Source organism: Rhinopithecus bieti, unplaced genomic scaffold, assembly GCF_001698545.2.
Source record: "Rhinopithecus bieti isolate Rb0 unplaced genomic scaffold, ASM169854v2 scaffold_12070, whole genome shotgun sequence".
NCBI classification, from domain to species: Eukaryota; Metazoa; Chordata; class Mammalia; order Primates; family Cercopithecidae; genus Rhinopithecus; species Rhinopithecus bieti.
This window is the reverse complement of record NW_016807449.1, coordinates 298,009-321,654: the sequence shown is the minus strand read 5'-3', so window position 1 is coordinate 321,654 and position 23,646 is coordinate 298,009. Positions and strand designations below refer to the sequence as shown.

Genomic DNA, 23,646 nt, shown 5'->3' with positions numbered 1-23,646 from the left:
TGTCCACAACCGCTCTCCCACTCCTCTTTCTCCAGTCCTCATCCATTCCTCTCTATGCTGCAGCCAGAATGAGTTTTCTCAAATGCAGATCCACTGGTGAACCATCTATGATTTAAATTCCTCTGCCTCCCCTAAGCCTTCAGGGGCCTGGGTAAAAGGATTGATCTCTCTTTGACCTCATTCCTTGTCCTGCTTCCCTCAAATTTGTCTCCCATCAGAAACAGCTCCTAGCCTATTTCTCATCACAGGTGCCTTTCCAATACCACTTCTGCTTGCAAAATGGGGACTGAGGGAAGTCAGCCTGCTTAGGTAAGGATCTTTGGACTCTCGGTGTTTCTCCTTAATTTAAGTGTCAATTTTCTTAGTTGTAAAACTGAAATAATAGTAAGGTCATTGTACAAATTAACTGAATATTTTGCTTGGCACATCATTCGTGCTCACATAATCCATGTGAACCGTTTATTATTGTTCTTGTTATTACTCATGTTATACTGAATTTTTCTTTCTTTTCTTTTCTTTTCTTTTTTCTTTTTTTTTTTTTTTGACGGAGTTTTGCTCTTGTTGCCCAGGTTGGAGTGCAATGGCGCGATCTCGGCTCACTGCAACCTCCGCCTCCTGGACTCAAGCGATTCTCCTGCCTCAGCCTCCAGAGTAGCTGGGATTCCAGGCGCCCGTCAACGCCCGGCTAATTTTTGTATTTTTGGCAGAGATGGGGTTTCATCATGTTGGTCAGGCTGGTCTCAAACTCCTGACCTCAGGTGATCATCCGCTTCGGCCTCCCAAAGTGCTGGGATTACAGGCGTGAGTCACTGCGCCCCGGCCTCACGTTGCACTGAATTTTCTGTTAATCTTGCTGTTTCCCTGCTGTTAGATAAACAACTCAGGATGCTTATGTGTTTATTCTGTGCATCCCACTGCCAAGCCCACGTAGGAACTTAATACTTAGGAGTCAAATGTTGCAAAAGAATAAATGAAAAAGCAGCGCTGACAGAGGAAATCTTTCAGTCTTTATTTAGTGCCCACTGTGTATATTATTTCCTTCAATCCCAGAACACCCGAGGAGGTAGGGGCCGATGTTCCCAATCTGCAGATGTGGGTGTACTCAGTAAGTCATTCGGCCTTTGGTGGTCCCAGACTCACAGGAGCCCACATCCCGACCCAGGTAGAGGAGTGGATTGGAGCCGGGGAACACAGATGGGACCGGGCAGGGATGAGAGGAGGCCGGGCTCCCCTTCCTTCTCTTTAAAGTTTCCCGCCAGTATGGTCGACTCGCAGCGCGAGTTACGCCCTCTTCAGGAGTCCCTCCCCTTCTGCTCTTGTCCTCCTCCCCGCTGTCAGGCAGGCTCGACCAATCAGAAGAGGCCTTGGGCGGGCGCTGCCGTCCAGCGAGCCAATAGGCGGGCAGTGGCAGCCGGGCTTGCCCGGGCATGTGGAAGCTGCCGGCTTTCTGGACGCCACGTGCGGACCGGAAGAGACGCGCGGGGCTTCAGGTGAGATCCGGGACCCTGTGCCGGGGCGGCGGGGTTGGGCGGGCTGAGGCCGCGTGTCACGGGTCGCAGGCCCCGCGCGTTGTGTCCGCCCCGGCCTGCGGCGGGGACGCCTGAGCTGGGCTGACCGTGCTCTACCGGCCGGCAGAAAAGCAGGCCGGGCGCCGCCTGTCTCCAGTCCTCGCTTTGCTCTGGGGTCCAGGGCCAGAGGGGGCGGCGCTGGTCGCTGGGACTCGGCCCAGCCGCCGCGGCCAGCAAGTGACCAACGCCCGAGTCCTTCCCGCTGAGATCAGGCCTCCCACGCGTCACGCCTGGGAGAACGTCAGCCAGCGGGGAGGTCGTGCCGGGATAGCAGACTTTAGTTGTTGTCGTTGTTCTTGGACTTTTTAGCCGCACAGGGGACCTTATCGAGCCAGATTTTCTCGGATTTGGGCAATTATCAGAATCGTGGCTTGAGGGTAGGGGTCGTGCGCGCTCTTTTTGAAACTCTAGATTCTCAGGCCCCTTTCCCCAAAATAGCAGTTAGGACGGTGTGGGAGTGGGCCTGAAAATCAGCCTTTTATCAGATGTCATTTGGTAATTAACTGTACTTGGGAAGCCCTTATCTAATTCACAGCCCTCGGTTGATGGTGAAGAGACGTGACTTGCCCCAAATCATCTAGCTATTTAGTGCCAGAGGAGGGTCTAGAACTGCCCTCTGCCCTCCTGATTAGCCAGCAGGTTGGTGACTCTGATGCCACTGAGGATTCTGACTTCGTGGTTCCTTTGGGGCCTTTGCTCCATTGACTTTGCAGCTGGGACCCTTTCTTTAGGCCAGGGACCCACCCCCTCCCTGCCTGAAAGCCCGATGTGTGACCCCCCCAGAGCGCTGGGTCCAGGCTACACAAAGGCTTGTATTTGTCCTTGTTGAAAGGGTTGTTTTATCTGAGTGGAACTTCTCTCCAGCTTCACTGAGCTACATTTGGGCCCCCAAAGAGGTGTGTCCTTGATGACTGTTGGTTTTGACGTGTCAGCATGTAGCAAGAGGAGCCATGGACAAAACCCCACAGACACCGAGGTAGTGAAGGAAGTGGCTTTTAATCACCTAGAAGCATCAGCAGACTAGTGTCTCAAAATCCCAGCTTGTTGAGTGCACGATTTCTGTCCCTTTTAAGGGCTCACAACACTAAAGATTTTACATGAAAGGGCCGTGATTGATTGACAATCTAGGGGATATGTGACAGGGGCTGCATGCACCGGTAATCAGAGTGAAACAGAACAGAACAAGAAATTTCACAATGTCCTTCCACACAATGTCTGGAATCTATGGATAACATCGGTTGCTAGGTCATAGTTTGAATTTTAACTATCAGGCTAAGGTCAGGCAGGCCCAGGCCTGGTTTCTGGTCTGGTGCCTGGTGCAGTGCTGTGTTGCCTGCCTTTGGTTTCGCTTCATTTCTTATTAAAACAGGTACTGAGTATAAAATAATATAGAACAGTATGTCGGGGGGGGCTCTCTTTCTCTCTTCTCTCAAGCAAGGTCAGGGTGTTTGGAAAAGGACTGCTTTCCTCTCTTGAAATAGGAGGCCATAGAGACCTTTTCTCAGATAACTTAATTTCTGGCTTCTTTAAAACCTTGCCAGTAGGGACAGGAAAGCCACCCACCCTAGTCCTAGCCTCAGCCCCTCACAGAGAAAGGAGGGGACTATCCACCACCCCGCTTTCCCTAATTAGTTATTAGCAGGGTTGGCATTGGGCTTCTTCGGCTTTTTTCTCCCATTGCTCGACTGAAGCAAATTGAGGTTCTGAATTTGTCAGTTCTAAGATGTGACTGTCAATATGAGGAAGTTGGTTACAGTTAAGACCTTTTTAAAAGAGAGACCTTTTCTCCTGGAAAGGATGGGATGAGCAAGCAGGGTGAATGAGTCAGGATGGGTCAGGTCTGGATGAGTCAAGTCAGGATGCAGTGCCCTGCCCTAGAGTGTGGAGAGTCTTTATGGAAATGCTGTGGTATCATCAAACCTGGCAATTCACCTCACTTCCCACCCGCTTCCCTTTTCTCTTAATCTCTGCTGCTACTGCTCAGGTTTTCATCTTCTCCAGACCTCTTTCTACACCCTTCTGAAGAGGACCTGCCACATGCTAGCTTCTAGTGGCTGTTGGGAAAGGGACGGAGACAAGGCTCCAACCTGCCTTCATATAGCTGAGGTAGACTGTGTGTACCAATGGACTTGGAAGGGTGTAATAATTCTCAAATTGTGCTATAAGAGCTCAGCACAGAGGGATGAATTTCTTTGCTCCCCAGCTAGACTTAATGTCCTGAGTCAGGGCTACTATGGGGTATTTCAGTGACCTCCATAGGTGCCTCTGAGGCTCCCCCATTCACTTGGCCAGTAGACACCAATTCAGGGGACACCAGATTGGAGTAGGGGTGGCTCGTGGAAGGGCCACCAGAGTGGGAAGCAGAAGATGAAATGGTGCAAAGGAGAGAGGAGCGAGGAGCAGTGCCTCCAGCATGACCCGCCTTATGCTCTGCACCCTAGTGACTTCAGGCTGCTGGTGGGCCCTCTTCCTTCACCCTGGGTTACTCTTTTTTAAAGCCTTTACCCCTAACATGGCCACTGATTCTTCTCCCTTCTACCTGGAAGGTTACTGTTTTACATGCACACAGATTTAGCTTCTTCCAGGAAGCCTCCAGAGAATTGTCCTCCAACCTGTTTTGCCTCCCTAGCACCTCTAATTCAGCCCTTAACACACTTTGTGCTTGGTTTCTGTCTCCACCATGAAACTAAACTTCTTGGAGTCCAGGATCCACCTTTGCAGCTGCCCAGCACTTGGCACAGTGGAGACACGAGAGAGCTTCAGTGTGGCATTGGCCTGTGCAACCTAGTGGCAGAACAATAGCTGAGTCTGAAAGAGCAGGAGGACTGTGAGTGGGAAGGGAGGCAGGGGAAGGCCTGTGGCTTGGGAAAGGGCTGTGAGTCTGCCACCACCCAGAAGTCCTTCTGGAAGAACCTCTATCCCACTGGGTTGCACTGCTCTGGCCTAAGAAGAGCTGGTTACCAACCATAGGCTAGAGTCTAACCTCTCTGGGAGAAGGAACAGTGATTATTGAGCCCCTGCTGTTTAGAATACAGGAATACCCCAGCATACATTGTGTCATTTCCTCTTCACACAGTAGAGGGGGTGGTAGGATCATTTTACATGCCTGAAAACTGAAACTCAGCAGTTTAGGTAATTTACAAAGAGCTGAGTCAGGCCCAGCATGGTGGCCCACGCCTGTAAGCCCAGAACTTTGGGAGGCCGAGGCAGGCGGATCACCTGAGGTCAGTTGTTTGAGACCAGCCTGTCCAACATGGCAAAACGCCATCTCTATTAATAATACAAAAATTAGCCATGCGTGGTGGTGCATGCCTGTAATCCAGCTACTCAGGAGGCTGAGGCAGAAGAATTGCTTGAAGCTGGGAGGCGGAGATTGCAGTGAGCTGAGATCACGCTGTTGCACTCTAGCCTGGGTAACAAGAATGAAACTCCGCCTCAATAAATAAATAAATAAATAAATAAATAAATAAATAAGCCAAGTTAAACCCTGCTTTGCCTGACTTCAAAGCCCTAGTTTGTTTGATCTGTTAAAAATGTACTGACTGACTTGGCATAACAAATGAGATAGGGTTTCCAAGCTATGGCCTCAGCTGTTGGGAAGATGCTGGGTTTTGCAAACTCACAGGAACATAAGACATTTCCTGTAGCAGCAGTGTGCGAGAGCACCTCTTATCCTAGCTTTCAATGACGAGGGCTTAAAGTCCGCTGGGTGGGAGCCCACCACAGAAATCTGCAAGCACTTCAGATCAGGACTTTTAAATGTTTGTAGATGCTGTGGTGATTAATGAATTACAAAGTCAGGTAAAGAAATTACATTTAAAGGCTGGACATGGTGGCTCATACCTATAATTCCAGTACTTTGGGAGGCTGAAGTGGGCGGATCACTTGAGCCCAGTTTAAGACCAGCAGGGCAACATGATGAAACCCCATCTCTACTAAAAATACAAAAAAGTTAGTCAGGTCTGCTGGTGTGCACCTGTAGTCCCGGCTACCCATGAGGCTGAGGTGGGAGGATCACTTGAGCCCTGCAGTGAACTGTGATCATGCCACTGCACTCCAGCCTGGGTGACAGAGCGAGACCATATCTCTAAATAAATAAATAAATAAATAACATTTGGTTACCATATTACAAAAAATATAGCTATTCAATTACTGCGGGCTTCCTGTGAAATTTTTTCTCCAGGTTCTCAGGATCTGTGCCTTCATATTTCAAAAAAAGATCTCTTAAAAAGGCGTATACAGTTTCTGTAACCTTTATTTTCCTATAACCATACCTCTGTCAAAGTCTGATACTTCTTAGAAAAAAATCACAGCAGAAAAGAAGTCTGCTGCTAACAACATTGGACTCAGCCATGGTTTGATTGAGGTTGAGGGTGTGGATTCTGGGTTTCTATCAGCCTTTGGCCTTTACTAATTGGGCAAGTTTCTTCACCTCTGTGCCTCAGTTTCTTACCTGTAAAATGAAGATAATAATACTTTGTTCGGGTCATTGAACAGATTGAGTGATTCCATGTAGTATTTACAACAGTGACTTGCATGTGTTTACAGTATGAATGCTTTTATTAGTGAAATGGGTCCTCAGCTCAATCTGGGAGCCACCAGCTACAGTGCAGGGCTCTCGGGCATCCCCACCATGGGGAGGAGGGGATGGTGGATGGGCTGCAGGGAGGGAGGATGGATGGGTTGCCTGGCACATTCTCACCCAGCCCCTCTGCCTGTGTGTTCTCTCTTCAGGCTGCTGCCCCATTGGAAGATTACTCCCCAGGCTTCCCTTGCCCCAAGCAGTGAGCTAACTGGAATGGTACCCCGGGAGGCCCCTGAGTCTGCTCAGTGCCTGTGCCCTTCCTTCACCATCCCAAATGCCAAGGATGCGCTTCGGAAGAGGCACAAGAGAAGGAGCCGACAGCACCAGCGGTTCATGGCCCGGAAGGCCTTGCTGCAGGAGCAGGGGCTGCTGAGCATGCCTCCAGAACCAGGGTCCTCCCTACTGCCCACCTCTTACAGGGCAGTGCCAGCAACTGAGGCTGCCAGCAGTGGGAAGCAGTGTCTGAGGGCTGGATCTGGTGGTGCCCCATGCAGCAGAAGGCCCGCTCCCAGGAGAGCCTCAGGGCCCTTGCCCAGCAAGTGTGTGGCTATCGACTGTGAGATGGTGGGCACGGGACCCCAAGGGCGGGTGAGCGAGCTGGCCCGCTGTTCCATTGTGAGTTACCATGGCGATGTCCTCTATGACAAGTACGTCAGGCCTGAGATGCCCATCGTTGACTACCGTACTCGCTGGAGCGGCGTCACTCGGCAGCACATGCACAAGGCTATCCCCTTCCAGGTGGCCCAGAAAGAGGTAAGGGCAGGGTTGGGTACTTGTTTGGGCGGTGTGGTGGGCTGGAAAGAGCCACCCTAGGTTTGAGTCACCACTTTGCTTCACTGGGGGCAAGAAACCTTGGGAAAGTCACCTAACTGCTCCGAACAGTAAGTTCCTTCTCCATAGAGTAGGGGAAATAAAAATAAAATCCCAAACCTGCCTCCAGATAAGGATTGCTGGCCTGTTGCACAGGGCAATATAGAAAGGCTACACCGGCCGGGCGCGGTGGCTCAAGCCTGTAATCCCAGCACTTTGGGAGGCCGAGACGGGCGGATCACGAGGTCAGGAGATCGAGACCATCCTGGCTAACATGGTGAAACCCCGTCTCTACTAAAATACAAAAAAAAACTAGCCGGGCGAGGTGGCGGGCGCCTGTAGTCCCAGCTACTCCGGAGGCTGAGGCAGGAGAATGGCGTAAACCCGGGAAGCGGAGCTTGCAGTGAGCTGAGATCCGGCCACTGCACTCCAGCCCGGGCGACAGAGCGAGACTCCGCCTCAAAAAAAAAAAAAAAAAAGAAAGGCTACACCAACTGTGAGGTGATAAACGGCATACATTTTAGAGTTTGCTTTCTGTTTTAAAAGTTGTATGAGTTGATATAAAATTTGTAAAGCCCACAGTGGCATCATGGTCAGGTACTGATGTTTTGGCATATTTCCTTATGTTAGTTTCTTAGTGCTTAGAGAAATGTAATTAGTGGTTGGGACCACACTGATGTACCAGGAATTCCCAAACATGCTTGACCTTAGGAAACACCTGAGGCCTTTTTAACAATTCAGGATCCCTGTCCCCAGTTCCCTCCGTAGAGACCCTGATCCATTAGGCTTGGGGAGGGCTCTGACCCTTGTTCCAAAAAATCATCACACTGTGCAGACTTGCACCATAAAGCCACAGGGCTTAAGGAGAAATGGAGGAAGGGAACAGTATTAAAAAGGACATCAGTGGCACCCCAAAAATAAGATAGAAACCTAATAAAAAAGGTAGTCCAGTTTTACACATCTTGTTTCTTCTTCTTTTTTTTTTTCCTTATTCCACATATCTTAAATGGTTAAGAAATGCACAATACACCAATAAGTACGGCACTTTACCTTGAAAAAGTCCTAAAGCTTGCTTGTGGAAACAGGAGTCAGAAAGGTTGCAGCTTGAGTTTCTGTGAAGTGGTGGAAGGAGAGTTCTTTGAAGTCAGACAGGAAGTGTGACACCAGCTATGGATGGGTGTGGCTCATCACACAGGTGAACCAGGGTTGCTGGGAGATATTTGGGCTGTGTGCATATTGTGTATGCCCTCTTGGCTCAGTTCAGCTGGATGCAGTTTTCTGCATTCACTGTGTTGCTCAAGGATGAAATTATGCGTAAGCAAAGGTGAAATTTGCGTTGTTCCCAAAATGTGTCATACATCAATTGCATTGAGACAAATCTGCATTTTCTAAACAAGCCTTATAACAGAACCACCTTTTTAACACTTCTGGGTTATTCTTGGTATTAGGCAAGGTTGGGAAATACTGGTGTACACTGTCTTGTGTCCTACTTTTTCACATAACATTGTGGCCCAAGCATTCCTTTGAAATGATTGGAGGTTATTTTATGTATCAAGGAGGCCAATCAGTAAAGGTAGCAACAAGAGGGGAGGTGTGTGGTGAACGCTCCAGCTCCTTGGTCCCTTCCATTGACCTGGTGGGTGGTGGTCCCAAGAGCAGGACCACTTTTTTTGTTTGTTTGTTTGTTTGTTTGTTTGTTTTTTGAGGTGGAGTCTCGCTCTGTCGCCCAGACTGGAGTGCAGTGGCTCAATCTCGGCTCACTGCAAGCTCCGCCTCCCGGGTTCACGCCATTCTCCTGCCTCAGCCTCCTGAGTAGCTGGGACTACAGGCGCCCGCCACCTCGCCCGGCTAGTTTTTTTGTATTTTAGTAGAGACGGGGTTTCACCATGTTAGCCAGGATGGTCTCGATCTCCTGACCTCGTGATCCGCCCGTCTCGGCCTCCCAAAGTGCTGGGATTACAGGCTTGAGCCACCGCGCCCGGCCAGGACCACTTTTTGTCTGCCCAGACTCTGAGCCACTGTGGGGTGTGCTCCATCTCTTTCCACTTCATGGCTGACTGGGGGGGAGGGGCAGTGTGGTGAGTGACCAGCATGGTGGCATGTCCCTACCATAAAGTCTCAATGCATCTTATCCATCTGACATGAAAGCTGGGTTTAGGGATAAACCATATGTTGCCAGCAGAGGTAGGCTGTGGAGGCCAGCAGCTGGTGATAAGGAGAGCCTAAGCCCAGCTAAGAGGGCTGGAGGGGGTTGCTGGCCCATAGCCCTGGACGTGGCCTCCCTGGTGTGTGAGGAGGCCACCCAGCAGGGAGGGGAGGAACACAATGTGCAAGCGACCAGAGCTGAGCAAGAGAGCAGGTTAAGAGGGTGAGGAGGAGTTAGTACACAGCAGGGCAAGGGGTTAGAGTCCTGAAGACAGGGATTATGGCCCTTAATGCTCATAAGAGCTGCTGCTGTGGTGTGTCTACCAATGACAGCCACGGTTCTGTTGACTTCACCCAGCTGGTCTTTATTGATCACCTCCTGTGATAAGTAAATAATAAATAAGTAAATGTAATGTTTTCTGCTACTGGAAAAAGATAGGCATTAAAAAAAAAGAATAAATGTGACGCTTTCCCTGGAGCACCACTAATAAGTCCAACATGGTCTCTGCACTCACAGACCTTACAGTGGGGTGGGGGAGAGTTGGGTGGAGGCCTGGTGATATCTTCCAGCCTGAGAGGAAAGCCAACGCCAGCAGTAGAGTTGCTTGTATCTGGTAACAGGAAGACTTCCATCCATGACCTCCTTTAGTCCTTACAGCTACCCCACGGAATGCTGCTGCCAGTGTTCCCCTTTGACAGGTGCGGAAGACATAGGTACGCCCCTGGGTATAGACAGTAGAAGGATCTGGGTTCAGACTTAGGGCAGCATGGTTGACTGTGGAGCTCATGATCTCCCCACTCTGTGCTGCCTCCCTCCACAGGGATCCATGCACCTATTGGCCAAGGGTTCTCGGGGCGTGGCTCCTGCCAGCCTGATGGGGTGTGGGGGCACCTCCCTGACTCCTCTCTCTGCTCACAGATCCTTAAGCTCCTGAAGGGCAAGGTGGTGGTGGGGCACGTGCTGCACAACGACTTCCAGGCCCTCAAGTATGTCCACCCTCGGAGCCAGACCCGGGATACCACCTATGTCCCAAACTTCCTCAGCGAGCCCAGCCTCCACACCCGGGCCCGGGTCTCTCTAAAGGACCTGGCCCTGCAGCTGCTGCACAAGAAGATCCAGGTGCGTGGTGAGAGAATGACTGGAAGGGAGGGAGGCCCGCCTGGCTTCCATGCCACTTGAGCCACAGACAAGGCTTTGGGCTGTGCCTCCAGCCTCCTTGTCATTCTCTCTTCCCCAGTCCAGGTCCAGGGACCTTGCATAAATGGGTCTCCCTCTTGTACAGACAGCCCCAGGTGTTTCTCTCCATGGTCCTTCTTCCCCAGTGTGTACTGCGATTCTCCCAGAACACATTCTCCTAGGCTGATCTCTTCCAGATCTGTACCCTGCCTCACTCTTGGTTCTTGTATCCCCGAAGGGTGGTCTCCCATCCCCCACTACCAGACATATAGCCTTAGATGAGGAGCCAGTACCTCTTGCTCCTGTTGGGCTTCACATTTATTATTCATCTGGTCTGCAAGCCTTTGAAGCAAGAGATTTTTAGCATGCCTTATATTTGAGGAAAACAGGCTTGGAGAAGCTGCATGACTTATGGTGTACAGTTGAGGTTCCATCCCTTTTCTGTGAACCTCCATTCTGAGCATATGTATTCTTGGGCCTGCACAAAGAACCCTGGGTAACTGGCCTTGCTTCTTGGGGTAACAGGCCTCTCACCAGGCTTGCAGGTAGTGATGTGTTGGCTCTTGTTAGCAGGTGGGCCCGCACGGGCACTCATCAGTAGAAGATGCCACGACAGCCATGGAGCTCTACCGGCTGGTGGAGGTGCAGTGGGAACAGCAGGAGGCCCGCAGCCTCTGGACCTGCCCTGAGGACAGAGAACCTGACAGCAGCACAGACATGGAACAGTACATGGAGGACCAGTACTGGCCCGACGACCTTGTCCACAGCAGCAGAGGAGGAGCCAGGGAGGCACAGGACAGAAGGAATTGAGAAGGGGGCGGGGCTCCCTGACTGGGCTTCTGGTGTGGCCGGTAGGAAGTGGGGGCCAGGAGAGCAGCAGGCACTCCTTCCTGGGCAGGGCGGGGCAGAATGCAGCGAGCCAGCCCCAGGGCCAGAGGAGTTGGGGTCATCTGTTATCTTGACACCCTCTGCTCACAGCATAGGGCTCTGTCTCTCCAGGGCTGTTAGTTCTTTCTCCTGACTCCTGTGATTTTGCTAATGGCACTTTACAGACTCCATGGAGATGTCAGGTAGACCATCTTCTAGGGCCCAGCAGGAGTAGGGAATGTGTCCACAGACTGACCAGGTTGTCATGGCCTTCCCCACCCCTCAGATCTCCTGAGTCATCATGCTGTGCTAATGAAAGGAATCATGTCACCCTCTCTGGGGTTGGTGGGTGGGGGTGTCAATATCCTGGAGCTCCCTTACCCCAACTCAATGACTTGGGGTAAAGTTATCTTCCTTTTGTTGCCTACCTCTTCACTCATTTTGGGTTCAGAATAAATATGCCCTGAAGTTAAAGAGTTAAGTCCTAAAGGAGACATTTCTTCCCCACTTCCCTGACCTGGAACTCTGGCTATAGGCATTGTAGGAACTCCGTGCTCCGCGTGGCCTGTCAGCTCCCTGCTAGGCTACAGTGGAATAGCAGAGCCCACAGGCTTCTCGTGGGGAACTGGCCCCTTAACATGCTTGGCAACAGAAGGCCACAGGCACAGCTCAGGGAGGAGGGAAGGCAGGTAAGCTTTGGACGAGAACGGGCATATTTATTTTGACCCAAATCAGGGACTTCCCCAGTCCACCCAGTACTGGGCTCTTAAGCAAAAGCCTGAGAAACAAGACAGTGGTTTGAATTCTGGGGCCTTTGTGTAGAATTGTGCCTGACCTTTATTTATTTATTAAGAGCAGGGCTACTCGTCTAGGGGAGTAGAGTCTGTCTCCTGGGGCTGGGGCAGGGCATTGGCAGTTATGCAGTGGCCCTGAACCTGGTCTGATGCCCCCTCAGCTCTTTGACTATCACTGTGGCTGTTGGGTTTTCTGCTATTTCTAAAAATGTTCTCTTGTTTCCTAAGTGACAGTTTTGAAATATTGGGTAACCAAGAACTCAGGTCACACAGACCTTGGAGCCCCATCTTTGCTTGCCACTTACCTTTGAGATACTAGGCAAGCGAGGGACTTCACTCTTGAGCCTGTTGTTTCCTCATCTGTAAAATGGGGATAGTGGTACGGCCTACCTCATAGGGTTGTAATGAGCACTAAATGTGAAGTGTTTGGCACAGTGCCTGGCACGTGGTGAGCCACAGCCACTGTGAGTTTCTGTTTTCCCTTTTTTTTTTTAAGCCCAAAAAGGGGCCACAACGTTGTTTATTCTTTGAGGATTTGTTGCAACTTCTTCAGGATAACACCTGAGTCCACAGGCTGAGTAGCTGTGGCCCAGACAGAACTTCTCTGGCTTGGCTGTTGCAGCAGGTGGGGCGCTGGCATCGGTGAGGACACAGCAGCAAGGGTCACGGTTATCCCTGTTCTTGTCTGTGGTCACCAGGCACAGGTTTGACTTTCGGTCAGTGTCCCGACATTGTGCGGGAGGTGACAACAGAGCAAAGCAGCACAGGGGTCAGGGAGGTAGAGACACTGCTAAAATCACACTACCCCACCCTTAGCTGAAGCCCACGTTCCACAAACTTGGGGTCATAGATTGTCCAGTTACTGGCTGCTTCCCTGTCAGCACAGCACAGAGGAAGGGGCTAGCTGAATCTTTTACTACTTCTGGCCTGGCTCCAGGACTTTGTTCTAGATTCCTTAAAAGTCGGTAGCTGATGTCAAACTCAGTTGAGCAGTAAGCTTTGATCCCTTGGTCTGGGGGTTAAAGGAAGATAGCACTGTTATCAGCGGGGAAATGTACTATTTAAGATCAGCTTTGTTGTAAAACCATTTGTTCTAGAATAAAACTCAACTGTAAAAGTGGGTTAAGTGTCCCTTCCTGTGAATTGGCAAGCTGAGGTTGTAGGGTGGCTCTTTGGGGGTTTGGGAGGGGACTGGGGCACTAAGCCTTGCTGGGTGCTTTGGCCTTTGAGAGGGCAGTTTTCAAGAGGATGCAGTGGGCTGCAGCAAGAAAATAGCAGAGCTACAGAATTTAGATAATTTATTTCTTATTGCCCTATTACAGAGCACAAGTTTTGTGTTTTGTTTTTTGTTTGAGACAGGATCTTACTCCTGTTGCCTGGGCTGGAGTGCAGGGTGGTAATCATGGCTCGCTGCAGCCGCGACTTCCCAGGTTCAGGAGATCCTCCTACATTGGCCTCCCAAGTAGCTGGGATGACAGGCATGCGCTACCCGCCCAGCTAATTTTTTTGGTATTTTTAGTAGACACGGGGTTTCACCATGTTAGCCAGGCTGGTCTCAAACTCCTGGACTGAAGCAATCCACTCACCTCGGTCTCCCAAAGTGCTGGGATTACAAACAGGAGCCACCGCACCTGGCCATATTTGTTTTAACTTTTTTGTTTCTCCCTGAAGCTATGTACTCACTTAAATGTTTTTAATTGTAGTAAAATACACATAACAAAATGTATTATGTTAATTGCTTTTAGTGTACAGTCCAATAGTGTTATGTCTGTATCTACATTGTTGTGCAGCAGATCTCAAACTTTTTCATCTTGTGAAACTGAAACTTTCCATTTCCCCCTTTTTTCTTTTCTTTCTTTTTTTTTTTCTTGAGATGGAGTTTCACTTTTGTTGCCCAGGCTGGAGTGCAATGGTGCGATCTTGGCTCACTGTAACCTCCACCTCCCGGGTTCAAGCAATTCTCCTGCCTCAGCCTCTCGAGTAGCTGGAATTACAGGCATGCACCACCACGGCCGGCTAATTTTGTATTTTCAGTAGAGACAAGGTTTCTCCATGTTGGTCAGGCTGGTCTTGAACTCTCAACCTCAGGTGATCCCCCTGCCTCAACCTCCCAAAGTGCTGGGATTACAGGTGCGAGCCACTGCACCTGGCCTTTTCCCCCTTTTTTCAACCCCTGGCAACTACCATTCTTCTTTCTACTTCTATGAATTTGACTAGATAGCTCATACAAGTGGAATCATACAGTATTTGTCACTTTGTGACTAGCTTATTTCACTTAGCACAGTGTCTTCATCTATGTTGTGGCATGTGTCAGAATTTTATTTTTTAAGAGACTGTTGCCCAGGCTGGACTCAAACTCCTGGGCTCAAGTTTTCCTCTTGTCTCAGCCTCCCAAATAGCTGGGACTACAGGCATGTGCCCCCATGCCTGGCAACTATTTATTTTTTTTGTAGAGATGGGGTCTCACTGTGTTGCCCAGGCTGATCTTCAATTCCTGGCCTCAAGTGATCCTCCTGCTTTGGCCTCCCAGCGTGCTGGGATTACAGGAGTGAGCTACTGCACCTGACCAGAATTTTCTTTTTAAGGCTGAATGATCCTTTGTATGCATATACCATGCTTTGTTTATCCATTCATCTGTCAGTCAACAATACTTAGGCTACTTCCCCCCTTGGCCATTGTGAATAATGCAGCTATGAGCATGCTGGAAGTGCTCCCAAGTGTACAAATACCTCTCGAAGACCCCCCTTTCAATTCATTTGAATATATACCCAGTAGGGGAATTGCTGGATCATATAGTAATTCTTTTTTTTTTTTTTTTTTTTTTTTGAGACGGAGCCTCACTCGTGTCGTCCAGGCTGGAGGGTGATGGCGCGATCTTGGCTCACTGCAATGTCCGTCTCCCGGGCTCAAGCTATTCTCCTGTCTCAGCCTTCCAAGTAGATGGGATTACAGGCGCATGCCACCACACCCGGCTAATTTTTGTACTTTTACTAGAGGCAGGGTTTCGCCATGTTGGCCAGGCTGGTCTTGAACTCCTGACCTCAGGTGATCCATCCGCCTCGGCCTCCCAAAGTGCTGGGATTACAGGTGTGAGCCACCGCACCTGGCCTGTAGTTAGTTTTTTTTGAGGAACTGCTGTACTGTTTTCTGTAGTAGCTGTACCATTTTACATTCCCACCAACAGTGATCAAGGGTTTCAGTTTCTCCACATCCTTGCCAACATTTGTTTTCTGTTTTTCCATAGCAGCCATCCTAATGGGTATGAGATGATGTGGTTTGGATTTGTATTTCCCTAATCATTAGTAATATCGAGCATCTTCTTACATGCTTTTTGGTATACAGTTCATTTTTAACTCATTTTCTTAACATGTGTTTTATAATATGTATCTATTAACATAGTTTTACATATGTTAAACCACATGAAATTGCTAATATTCTACAGTTTTTTGCTTTTTGTTTTTTGTTTTTGAGACAGGGTCTCACTTATCACCCAAGCTGGAGTACAGTAGTACAATCTTAGGTCACAGCAACCTCAACCTCCCAGGCTCAAGTGGTCTTCCAGCCTAAGCCTCCCAAGTATAATACCTGGGACTACAGGTGCATGTCACCACACCTGGCTGATTTTTTGTATTTTTAGTAGAGACGTGGTCTTCTGTGTTGCCCAGGCTGGTCTTGAACCCTTGAGCTCATGGGATCTGCCCACCTCAGCCTCCCAAAGTGCTGGGATTACAGGTGTGAGCCACCGTGCCCGGCCCCACTGTTTCTTATGGTTCAACCTTCGGTATATACAGTTGACCCTTGAACAACATAGGGATTGGGTGTTGACTCCCCGTACAGTCAAAAATGTGCATATAACTTGATTCCCCAAAAATTCAACTAATAGACTACTTTTGACTAGAAGCCTTACTGATAACAGGTAGCCAAATAACACACACACACACACACATATATATATATATATTTTTTTTTTTTTTTTTTTTTGAGATGGAGTCTCACTTTGTCGCCTAGGCTAGAGTGCAGTGGCACCTCAGCTCACTGCCCAAAAGCTCGCCCTCCCAGGTTCATGCCATTCTCCTGCCCTCAGCCTCCCTGAGTAACTGGAACTACAGATGCCCACCACCACGCCCGGGCTAATTTTTTTTTTTTTTTTTTTTTTTTTTGAGGCAAGAGTCCTCACTCTGTCCCGCCGGGGATGGAGTGCAGTGGGGCCGGATCTCAGCTCACTGCAAGCTCCGCCTTCCGGGTTTAGGCCATTCTTCCCCCCTGCCTCAGCCTCCAAGTAAGCTGGACTACAGGGGCCCGCCACTCGCCCCGGCTTAGTTTTTGTATTTTTAAGTAAAAGACGGGGTGTTTTCATCACTGTGTTGGCCAGGGATGGTCTCGATCTCCTGACCTCGTGACCCCGTTCGGCTCCCAAAGTGCCCTGGGGATTAACAGCTTGAGCCACCGTGCCCGGCCAATTTTTTATTTTTAGTAGAGACAGGGTTTCACCATATTAGCCAGGATTGTCTTGATTTCCTGATCTTGTGATCCGCCTGCCTTGTCCTCCCAAAGTGCTGGGATTACAGACGTGAGCTACCGCACCTGGCCAAATAACACATATTTTATGTTACATGTATTATATACTGTATTCTTACAATCAAGTAAGTGAGAGAAAAAATGATAAGGATGATAAAATATATTTACTGTATTTATTGATATTGTAAGTTTTTTACTTTATTTACATGTGAGATGAACCATCTGTCTGAAATGGCAGCAACCACAGCTGTAGACTTCAATCTATGGTACATATCAAGCAATTCAACTTTTTCTTGTAATGTCATGACTTTGTTTCTGCTTCTTGGGAGCACTTCCAGCATCAGTAGCAGCACTTCATATGGGTCCCATGGTGGGATTCAAGGTTTACAGTATTGCACTAAGCGTGGTGAAAATACCACAAAACTGCAAGAAATCACTTTTTCCGTCTTACTGGGATACCAGATGTACTGGATATGAACTGCTGAAGCGGGGATGATTAGTGTCACACACGTCTTAAGCAGATATTTGCAACACTTAAGCTCACTACGGTAACAACAGGAAGTGGCTACATTAACAGTGCACTATGTACTGTAGTTAATTTTATGTAGTTACAGTTTAAGACTGCATCTTTACATTTGTTTACATTTCTCTTGACTGAGAATGGTGCCATGTGTGGTCTGTAAGTAGGTAAGTTTTGTTAAATTTTACCTTTTAATAATAGACGTGCATATTTTATGGTAGTAAGTGATAAAATAGACTAGTATTTACATATATTTTATACATGCATGACATAACTAGCTTCTTAATTTTTTCGCTATTTCTAGGCTATGCAATTCATCTGAGTTTTTTCAAATTGCTGAAAAATCTCTCCCCAAATTTCCAGTATATTTATTGAAAAAAAATCTGCCTATCAGTGGACCCGTGCAGTTCAAGCCCATGTTGTTCAAGGGCCAACTACAATTTAGGAATACACATACACATTTTAGGGGTACATACCCAGCAGGACTGGAGATGGCTGGGCTGGGAGAGCATGTCCCCTGTAGGGAGAGATGCCTCTTGCCCTCCAGTATGAGTTGTCTCAGCCTGAGGCCAGGCCAGTGCTGCGGATCCAGAGAGGGCCACAGAGTGGCCGACTTGCACCTGTTATGGTCATTACAGGTGGTCAGCTGTAGCTGGATGTGTGTCTTGACAGGCTGACAAGTTTGCCCTGAGCGACTCACCTGCTGTCACCTGATCCAACAAGATCTGTGGGCGTAGCCTGCCGGTGGGTGATGCCAGTTAAAGGTAGAGCATCAGCACCAGGAAATCCTGACTGGGGTCGGGCTTCTTTCTGGGTGCTGAGCCACCGGTGCGTGGCGTCCAACATCAGAGCACACAATACACTTGAAAAACAGTTCAGCTGGACCCAGGCAGGGTTCTAGGTGCTGGGGGCCCAGCATTGAACTAAACAGATGGCAGGGGGAATAGTAAATGAACAAGTAAAATACAGTGTTTCAGAGGGTGCTAATTCCCACAGGAAAAGGCCAGAGAAGGGGGATAGGAAGTAAACTTAGTTTTTAAAGACAAGGGCCCCCTATACCATCCAGGCTGGAGTGTATTGGCACTGTCATAACCTCAAACTCCTGGGTGTAATTGATCCTCCCAGCTTAGTTTCTGGAGAAGCTAGGACTATAGGTGTGAGTCACCACAATGGATTGTTTTTTCATTTTAGAGATGAGATCTCCCTGTGTTGCTCAGGCTGGTCTCGTATTCCTGGCCTCAAGCAAATCCGCTTCAGCCTAGAGTAACTGGGATTATAAAGATACTACCCATCGCCCTGGCAGGAAGTGCGGTTTTAAATAGAGAGGTCAGGGATAGCTTCATGGAAAGATGTCATGGAATGGGAGCAATGTGACCCCCCAGGCCACATTGGAAGACCTTTCAAGAGTAAGGGGACAGCAAATGCCCGGGCATTGAGACAGGAGCATGACCAGAATGTTGGAGGAAGACAGAAAGAGCCAGTGTGGTTGGAAGGAAGTAGGGGAGGTGGGAGTGGTAAGGGCACAGGAGAGGGGCTTACCTTTGTAGCACTGCCTGTCTCCACCTGAAGCAGAGACCCGATCTTACTGGTCCCTCTGGCCATCAGACCTAGTCCTTGGGAGATGCAGGGGGTTTCAGAACAGCCTGCTGATGGTTTGACAGAAGTCACCATGTGCATAAACCAAAGCCCTGAATGTGGGTTTAAACCTAAAAGAAAGGCCTTAGATTGGATAGTGATGCAAGATGAGGTTGGAAAGGCTGGTGGGCTGATGGAAGAGGTTCTGGAAACTGTCTGGAGTTGAGGTTTGATTTTTTTTTTTTTTTTTTTTTTTTGGACAACAGGAAATCACTAAATTTCTTGAGCAGTGCCTCAATCGTGAACAGTACAAGAGATTAGATTCTGGGAAATGTAATATGGTAGGACTCAAAAGGACCATTTTGAGAAGGGCATGTAGATGGAGGTGGGAGACCCGGGAGCGACTCCTGCAGCCACACGGGCCAGGCAGGTGAGGTCTAGGGTAGGGCTTCCACAGGAAAGGGCAAGAATTAGAGGCAGCTCAGGTCAGACAGAGCAGGCACAGAACCATGGGGAAAATATTGGAGGAGTGGGATGTGCTCTGTCTGAGACCCGAGGAGGTGAGCGGAGGTGAAGGTGTGAGGGGTTGCAGCCAAGATGTTCCTGAGGATCACCACGGGGCACTTGGGGGTCCTGTGGCGATTGTAGAATCAAACCTACGATTGGATCTTAAGGGGGTTACTTTTTAAGTGCATGTTCCTATAAAGTAACAGGAATGTTACTTTATTTCCTCCTAAATCAGGATAACCTTTATGCATTTGGAAAGCAAAAAGTCCCCACACAGTCTGAAGTAAAGCAAAAGTTGCTTATTCAGGATGGGAACCAAAAATCCTCTCACACCTCAAATTTGCATCCAGTGAACAATAAGCAGGAGCAATGCTTTCTTATGAAGACATATTTCAGTCTTTGGTTTTATTTTTGAGGTCTGTTAAAGTTGGGTATCCAAATCCCACTTGGTGAAAATATCACAGACCTAGGGAAGTTACTTTTCAAACCACAGATCTTCATGACACTGGGAGGCAGTCAGGTTGGAGGGATCAGTGTAGATTCTGCACAGATCTGGGGTAGGAGGCAAGCGTGGGGAACGCTCAGCTTCTTGTTGGATCTCACCACAGTAAAAGACAAGCATTTTCCTCATTGAAAGCTGATTTTCTTTCTGCCCCAGTTGTAACTCATTTGTCATTCACTAAATACCGAGCTCTCCCTATCTGGCAGGCACTGTTCTGATATTTCAAAGTCCTAGCCTGGGAGAGTGTGGACCCAAGGAAGTGTGGCCTGGCTGGTGGGGGCTCCCCCAGGGCTGCTTCTCCTCCACCCTCACAGTGTCAGCCCCACTGGAGGCAGAGCTCATTGAGGCATCCGGAACCCACGGAGGCCTGTAAGGGCTCCCTCGCTGCTCCTTGCCTTCCCTGGGTTGGAAGTGGGGGCTAGCCACTCCCACCACAACTTTCTCCTGCCCATTCCAATAAAAGCCTGTATGTCCCAAGAACCAGCTTCCCTGTCCCCATAAGAGACCACTGAGTATCAGACTGGTAGCAGGCCCCAGAACTTAGTTGTGGGACATTCCCTGAGCTCCAGTCCTGGGGATGTTTATTCTCTGGGCGGAGGGTGAGAAAGGAAACAAAGATGTTGCAATCCACTGTACGAACGAACGTCAGATGCGTCATCTGAGGAGGGGGAGGGCTGGGGCAAAGGAGGGGCACCCTGACATGGAGTCTGCCAGCTCCGTCAGCCCTGACTCGGCCCGGAGCTGAGCTCCCCACCTGCCGGTAGCCTAGGAGATGGAGCAGCCCAGCCCACGTGCCCGGCCTTCCGCCCCTGACTTCATTTGATAACAAACCAGAAACTGAAACAGGGTCGGGATGCCGGCTTGGAGTTAGAGATGAGTCACTGCTGAGAGCAGCTGCAGTAGCTGAGCAGTGGCAGCAGAGAGGCAGACGTGAGCTGAGGGCGCAGAGGCAGGCAGGTGAGAGCGGGAGCTGGAGCAGCAGCTGGGGAGGCCATGGGAGGGGACTTCCCGGTACCCAGGCTGCTGGGCAGAAGCCCTAGGACCCACGGGCAGGGTAAGGCAGGGGGAGGAGGGAGGCAAGAGGCCAGCTTCCACTGTGGCCAGGTGGTGTTGGAAACAAAGGGCAGGGTGGAGGGTAAGGCCAGCTGGGGTTGGCTGAGGACACCTGGAGGCTTGGTTTGCCCAAGCGTGAGACCGCTCCCCATACCCCTCTCTCCAGCATCTCTGAGGGTCCCCAAGGAACATGGCTGGGAGCCGTGAGGTGGTGGCCATGGACTGCGAGATGGTGGGGATGGGGCCCCACCGGGAGAGCGGCCTGGCTCGTTGCAGCCTCGTGAACGTCCATGGTGCTGTGCTGTACGACAAGTTCATCCGGCCTGAGGGAGAGATCACCGATTACAGAACACGGGTCAGCGGGGTCACCCCTCAGCACATGGTGGGGGCCACTCCATTTGCTGTGGCCAGGCTAGAGGTGAGTGAAGGCCAGGCCAACAGGGACTATGGAAACCACCCCTCTCCCACTTCCCTGGCCCCTTCCCCCTGGTGCCTATCTGTGACCTGTGACCCCACTTGTAAGATTTCCCACACTGCTGCTGGGAGAAAGCCGGTGGTGTCTCCATCACATCCTGGAGAAGGCTTCCTGTCTTCAGAGAACCATAGACTCACATCTGGGAGCTGCCTTTGGGGCATCTATCTGGATCTGGTCCAACTTGCCGGTCTTAAAATGGGGAAACTGAGTCCCATCTGACGTTTCCCCACACAGTGACTTGGGGTCTACATTCCTCATTCTTCCCTCTACCCCAGGTTGCCACTGGTGAGACCTGTGGGGAAATGAGAGGATTCTTGGCTGAGGCCCCGGCCAGAGGCTTTGGCCCTCCCAGTCCTGGAGAACTGGCTGAGCCTCTTGGGCTGAGGGTGGACCTTGCTCCCAGGCTGGCATTCTGACCCAGAGTAGGCGGTCTGCTCAGTTTGAATCCTGAGTTTGTGGTCCAGGGATTTCCTACAGTCTTGCTCTTAGCTGATTGTGAGATCATCTCCAGGTCTCACTTTCTGTTTCTCTGAATTACTAAGTGGAAAGCAAAACTTAGAGGCGTCAACAGGGTTAGCCACCCTTGGGAAATCTCAGAAGGGCAGGCGAGCTCATCAGTTTCTAGACACCATGGTAGGGTTTGAGGAAGTCCAAGAAGAACACAGGTTCCTCTCAGCAGCGCACACCCAGCCCGTGCCAGGCTCCAGGTGCTGGGGGTGAAATGACAACAATAGCTACTATTGACTGAGCACTCACTACGCACTGGCCGCTCCCCTAAGCACTGGCCATTCCTGAGCTCATTCACTCCTCACAAACAGCCCTGCCAGGCGGGTTCTCAGGAACTGTTAACGCAGACTTAAGAGGGTCAGTTTCAATCTCAGCTCCCATTACTTAACAGCTAAGGTACCATGGGCAAGTTACTCAACCTCTTTGTACCTAGTGAAAGAAAAGAAGGATAATAGTAGCAACTTCGTTGGGTTATTATGAGGATTGAGAAAGGGTCTAGAGAGAGTGCCTAAATAAGTACTCAAAAATGTTAGTTATTGGCTGGGTGCAGTGGCTCATGTCTATAATCCCAGCACGGTGGGAGGAGGAGGCGGGTGGGTGACTTGAGCTCAGGAGTTCAAGACCAGCCTGGGCAACATGGAGAAACCCCATCTCTACAAAAAACAAAAACAAAAAACACAAAAATTAGCTGGGCATGGTGGCACATGCCCATGGTCACAGCCACTCCAGCAGCTGGGAATGCTTGAGCTCAGAAGGTCAAGGCTGCCGTGAGCCAAGATGGCACCACTGCACTCCAGCCTGGGCAACAGAGCCAGGAAAAAAAAAAAAAGTTAGCTATTATGATTGTTTTATTGTTTGTCTGTTTTATTATTATTTTTTTAACCAGAGTCTCACTCTGTCACCCAGGCTGGAGTGCAGTGACGCAATCTTGGCTCTCTGCAACCTCTGCCTCCAAGATTCAAGTGATTCTCCTGCCTCAGCCTCCCAAGTAGCTGGGACTACAGGCACCCGCCACCATGCCTGGCTAATTTTTTTTTGTATTTTTGGTAGAGATGGGGCTTCACCATGTTGGCCAGGCTGGTCTCGCTCAAACTCCTGACCTCAGATGCTCCGCCCACCTCAGCCTCCCAAAGTCCCAGGCATGAGCCACCGCATCTGGCCATGATTGTTTACCTTATTATCCCCATATTGCAGATGAGAAAACTGGGACTCACTTGATTATTAGTTTGTTAGGGCTGCCATAGCAAAGCACCACACACTGGGTGGCTTAAACAACAGGAATGTTCTGTCTCTGGGTTCTGGAGGCTACAGTCTGATATCCAAGTGTTGGCCAGGTTAGTTCCTTCTGAGGGTTGTGAGTGGGAATCTGTTCCCTGGTTCTCTCCCAGATTCTGGGGGTTGTTGGCAAGCTTTGGGGTACCTTGGCTTATAGATGCCTCACCCAGATCTCTGCCTTTATGTTCACATGGCATTCTCTCTGTGTGTCTCCAAACTTCCTCTTTTTATTTTTATTTTTTATTTTTTATTTTTTATTTTTTATTTTTTTTGAGACGGAGTCTTGCTCTGTCGCTCAGGCTGGAGTGCAGTGGCCGGATCTCAGCTCACTGCAAGCTCCGCCTCCCGGGTTTACGCCATTCTCCTGCCTTAGCCTCCCGAGCAGCTGGGACTACAGGCGCCCGCCACCTCGCCCGGCTAGTTTTTTGTATTTTTTAGTAGAGACGGGGTTTCACCGTGTTAGCCAGGATGGTCTCGATCTCCTGACCTCATGATCCGCCTGTCTCGGCCTCCCAAAGTGCTGGGATTACAGGCTTGAGCCACCGTGCCCGGCTATTTTTTATTTTGAGACGGAATCTCGCTCTGTTGCCCAAGCTGGAGTGCAGTGGCAGGATATCGGCTCACTGCAACCTCTGCCTCCCAGGCTCGAGTGATTCTCCTGCCTCAGCCTCCTGAGTAGCTGGGACTACAGGCGCGAGCTACCACACCCAGCTAATTTTTGTATTTTTAGTAGAGATAGGGTTTCACCATGTTGGGCAGGCTGGTCTG

The 23,646-nt window shown here is 49.8% G+C and overlaps 2 protein-coding genes across 6 annotated transcripts in view; both read left to right on the top strand.

The window, feature by feature from the left end:
• Nucleotides 1-1,403: 1,403 nt before the first annotated feature.
• On the top strand, nt 1,404-13,066 carry AEN (apoptosis enhancing nuclease). Its single transcript, XM_017882049.1, has 4 exons — nt 1,404-1,490; nt 6,303-6,906; nt 10,028-10,228; nt 10,859-13,066. The coding sequence occupies exons 2-4, from the start codon at nt 6,367-6,369 to the stop codon at nt 11,093-11,095; spliced, it is 978 nt and encodes a 325-aa protein (XP_017737538.1). The 5' UTR covers nt 1,404-1,490; nt 6,303-6,366; the 3' UTR covers nt 11,096-13,066.
• The window catches only part of ISG20 (interferon stimulated exonuclease gene 20), a 25,740-nt gene continuing 13,865 nt past the window's right edge, over nt 11,772-23,646 (top strand). For 3 of the 5 annotated variants that reach the window (XM_017882055.1, XM_017882051.1, XM_017882054.1), the window contains exons 1-2: nt 20,199-20,525; nt 20,788-21,039. In XM_017882055.1, coding sequence (XP_017737544.1) covers nt 20,812-21,039 — 228 coding nt within the window. In that variant the 5' untranslated portion in view covers nt 20,199-20,525; nt 20,788-20,811. Of the gene's footprint in view, nt 11,842-20,198; nt 20,623-20,787; nt 21,040-23,646 lie in introns of those variants that run through there. The other 2 variants (XM_017882053.1, XM_017882052.1) reach the window with 2 other exon arrangements.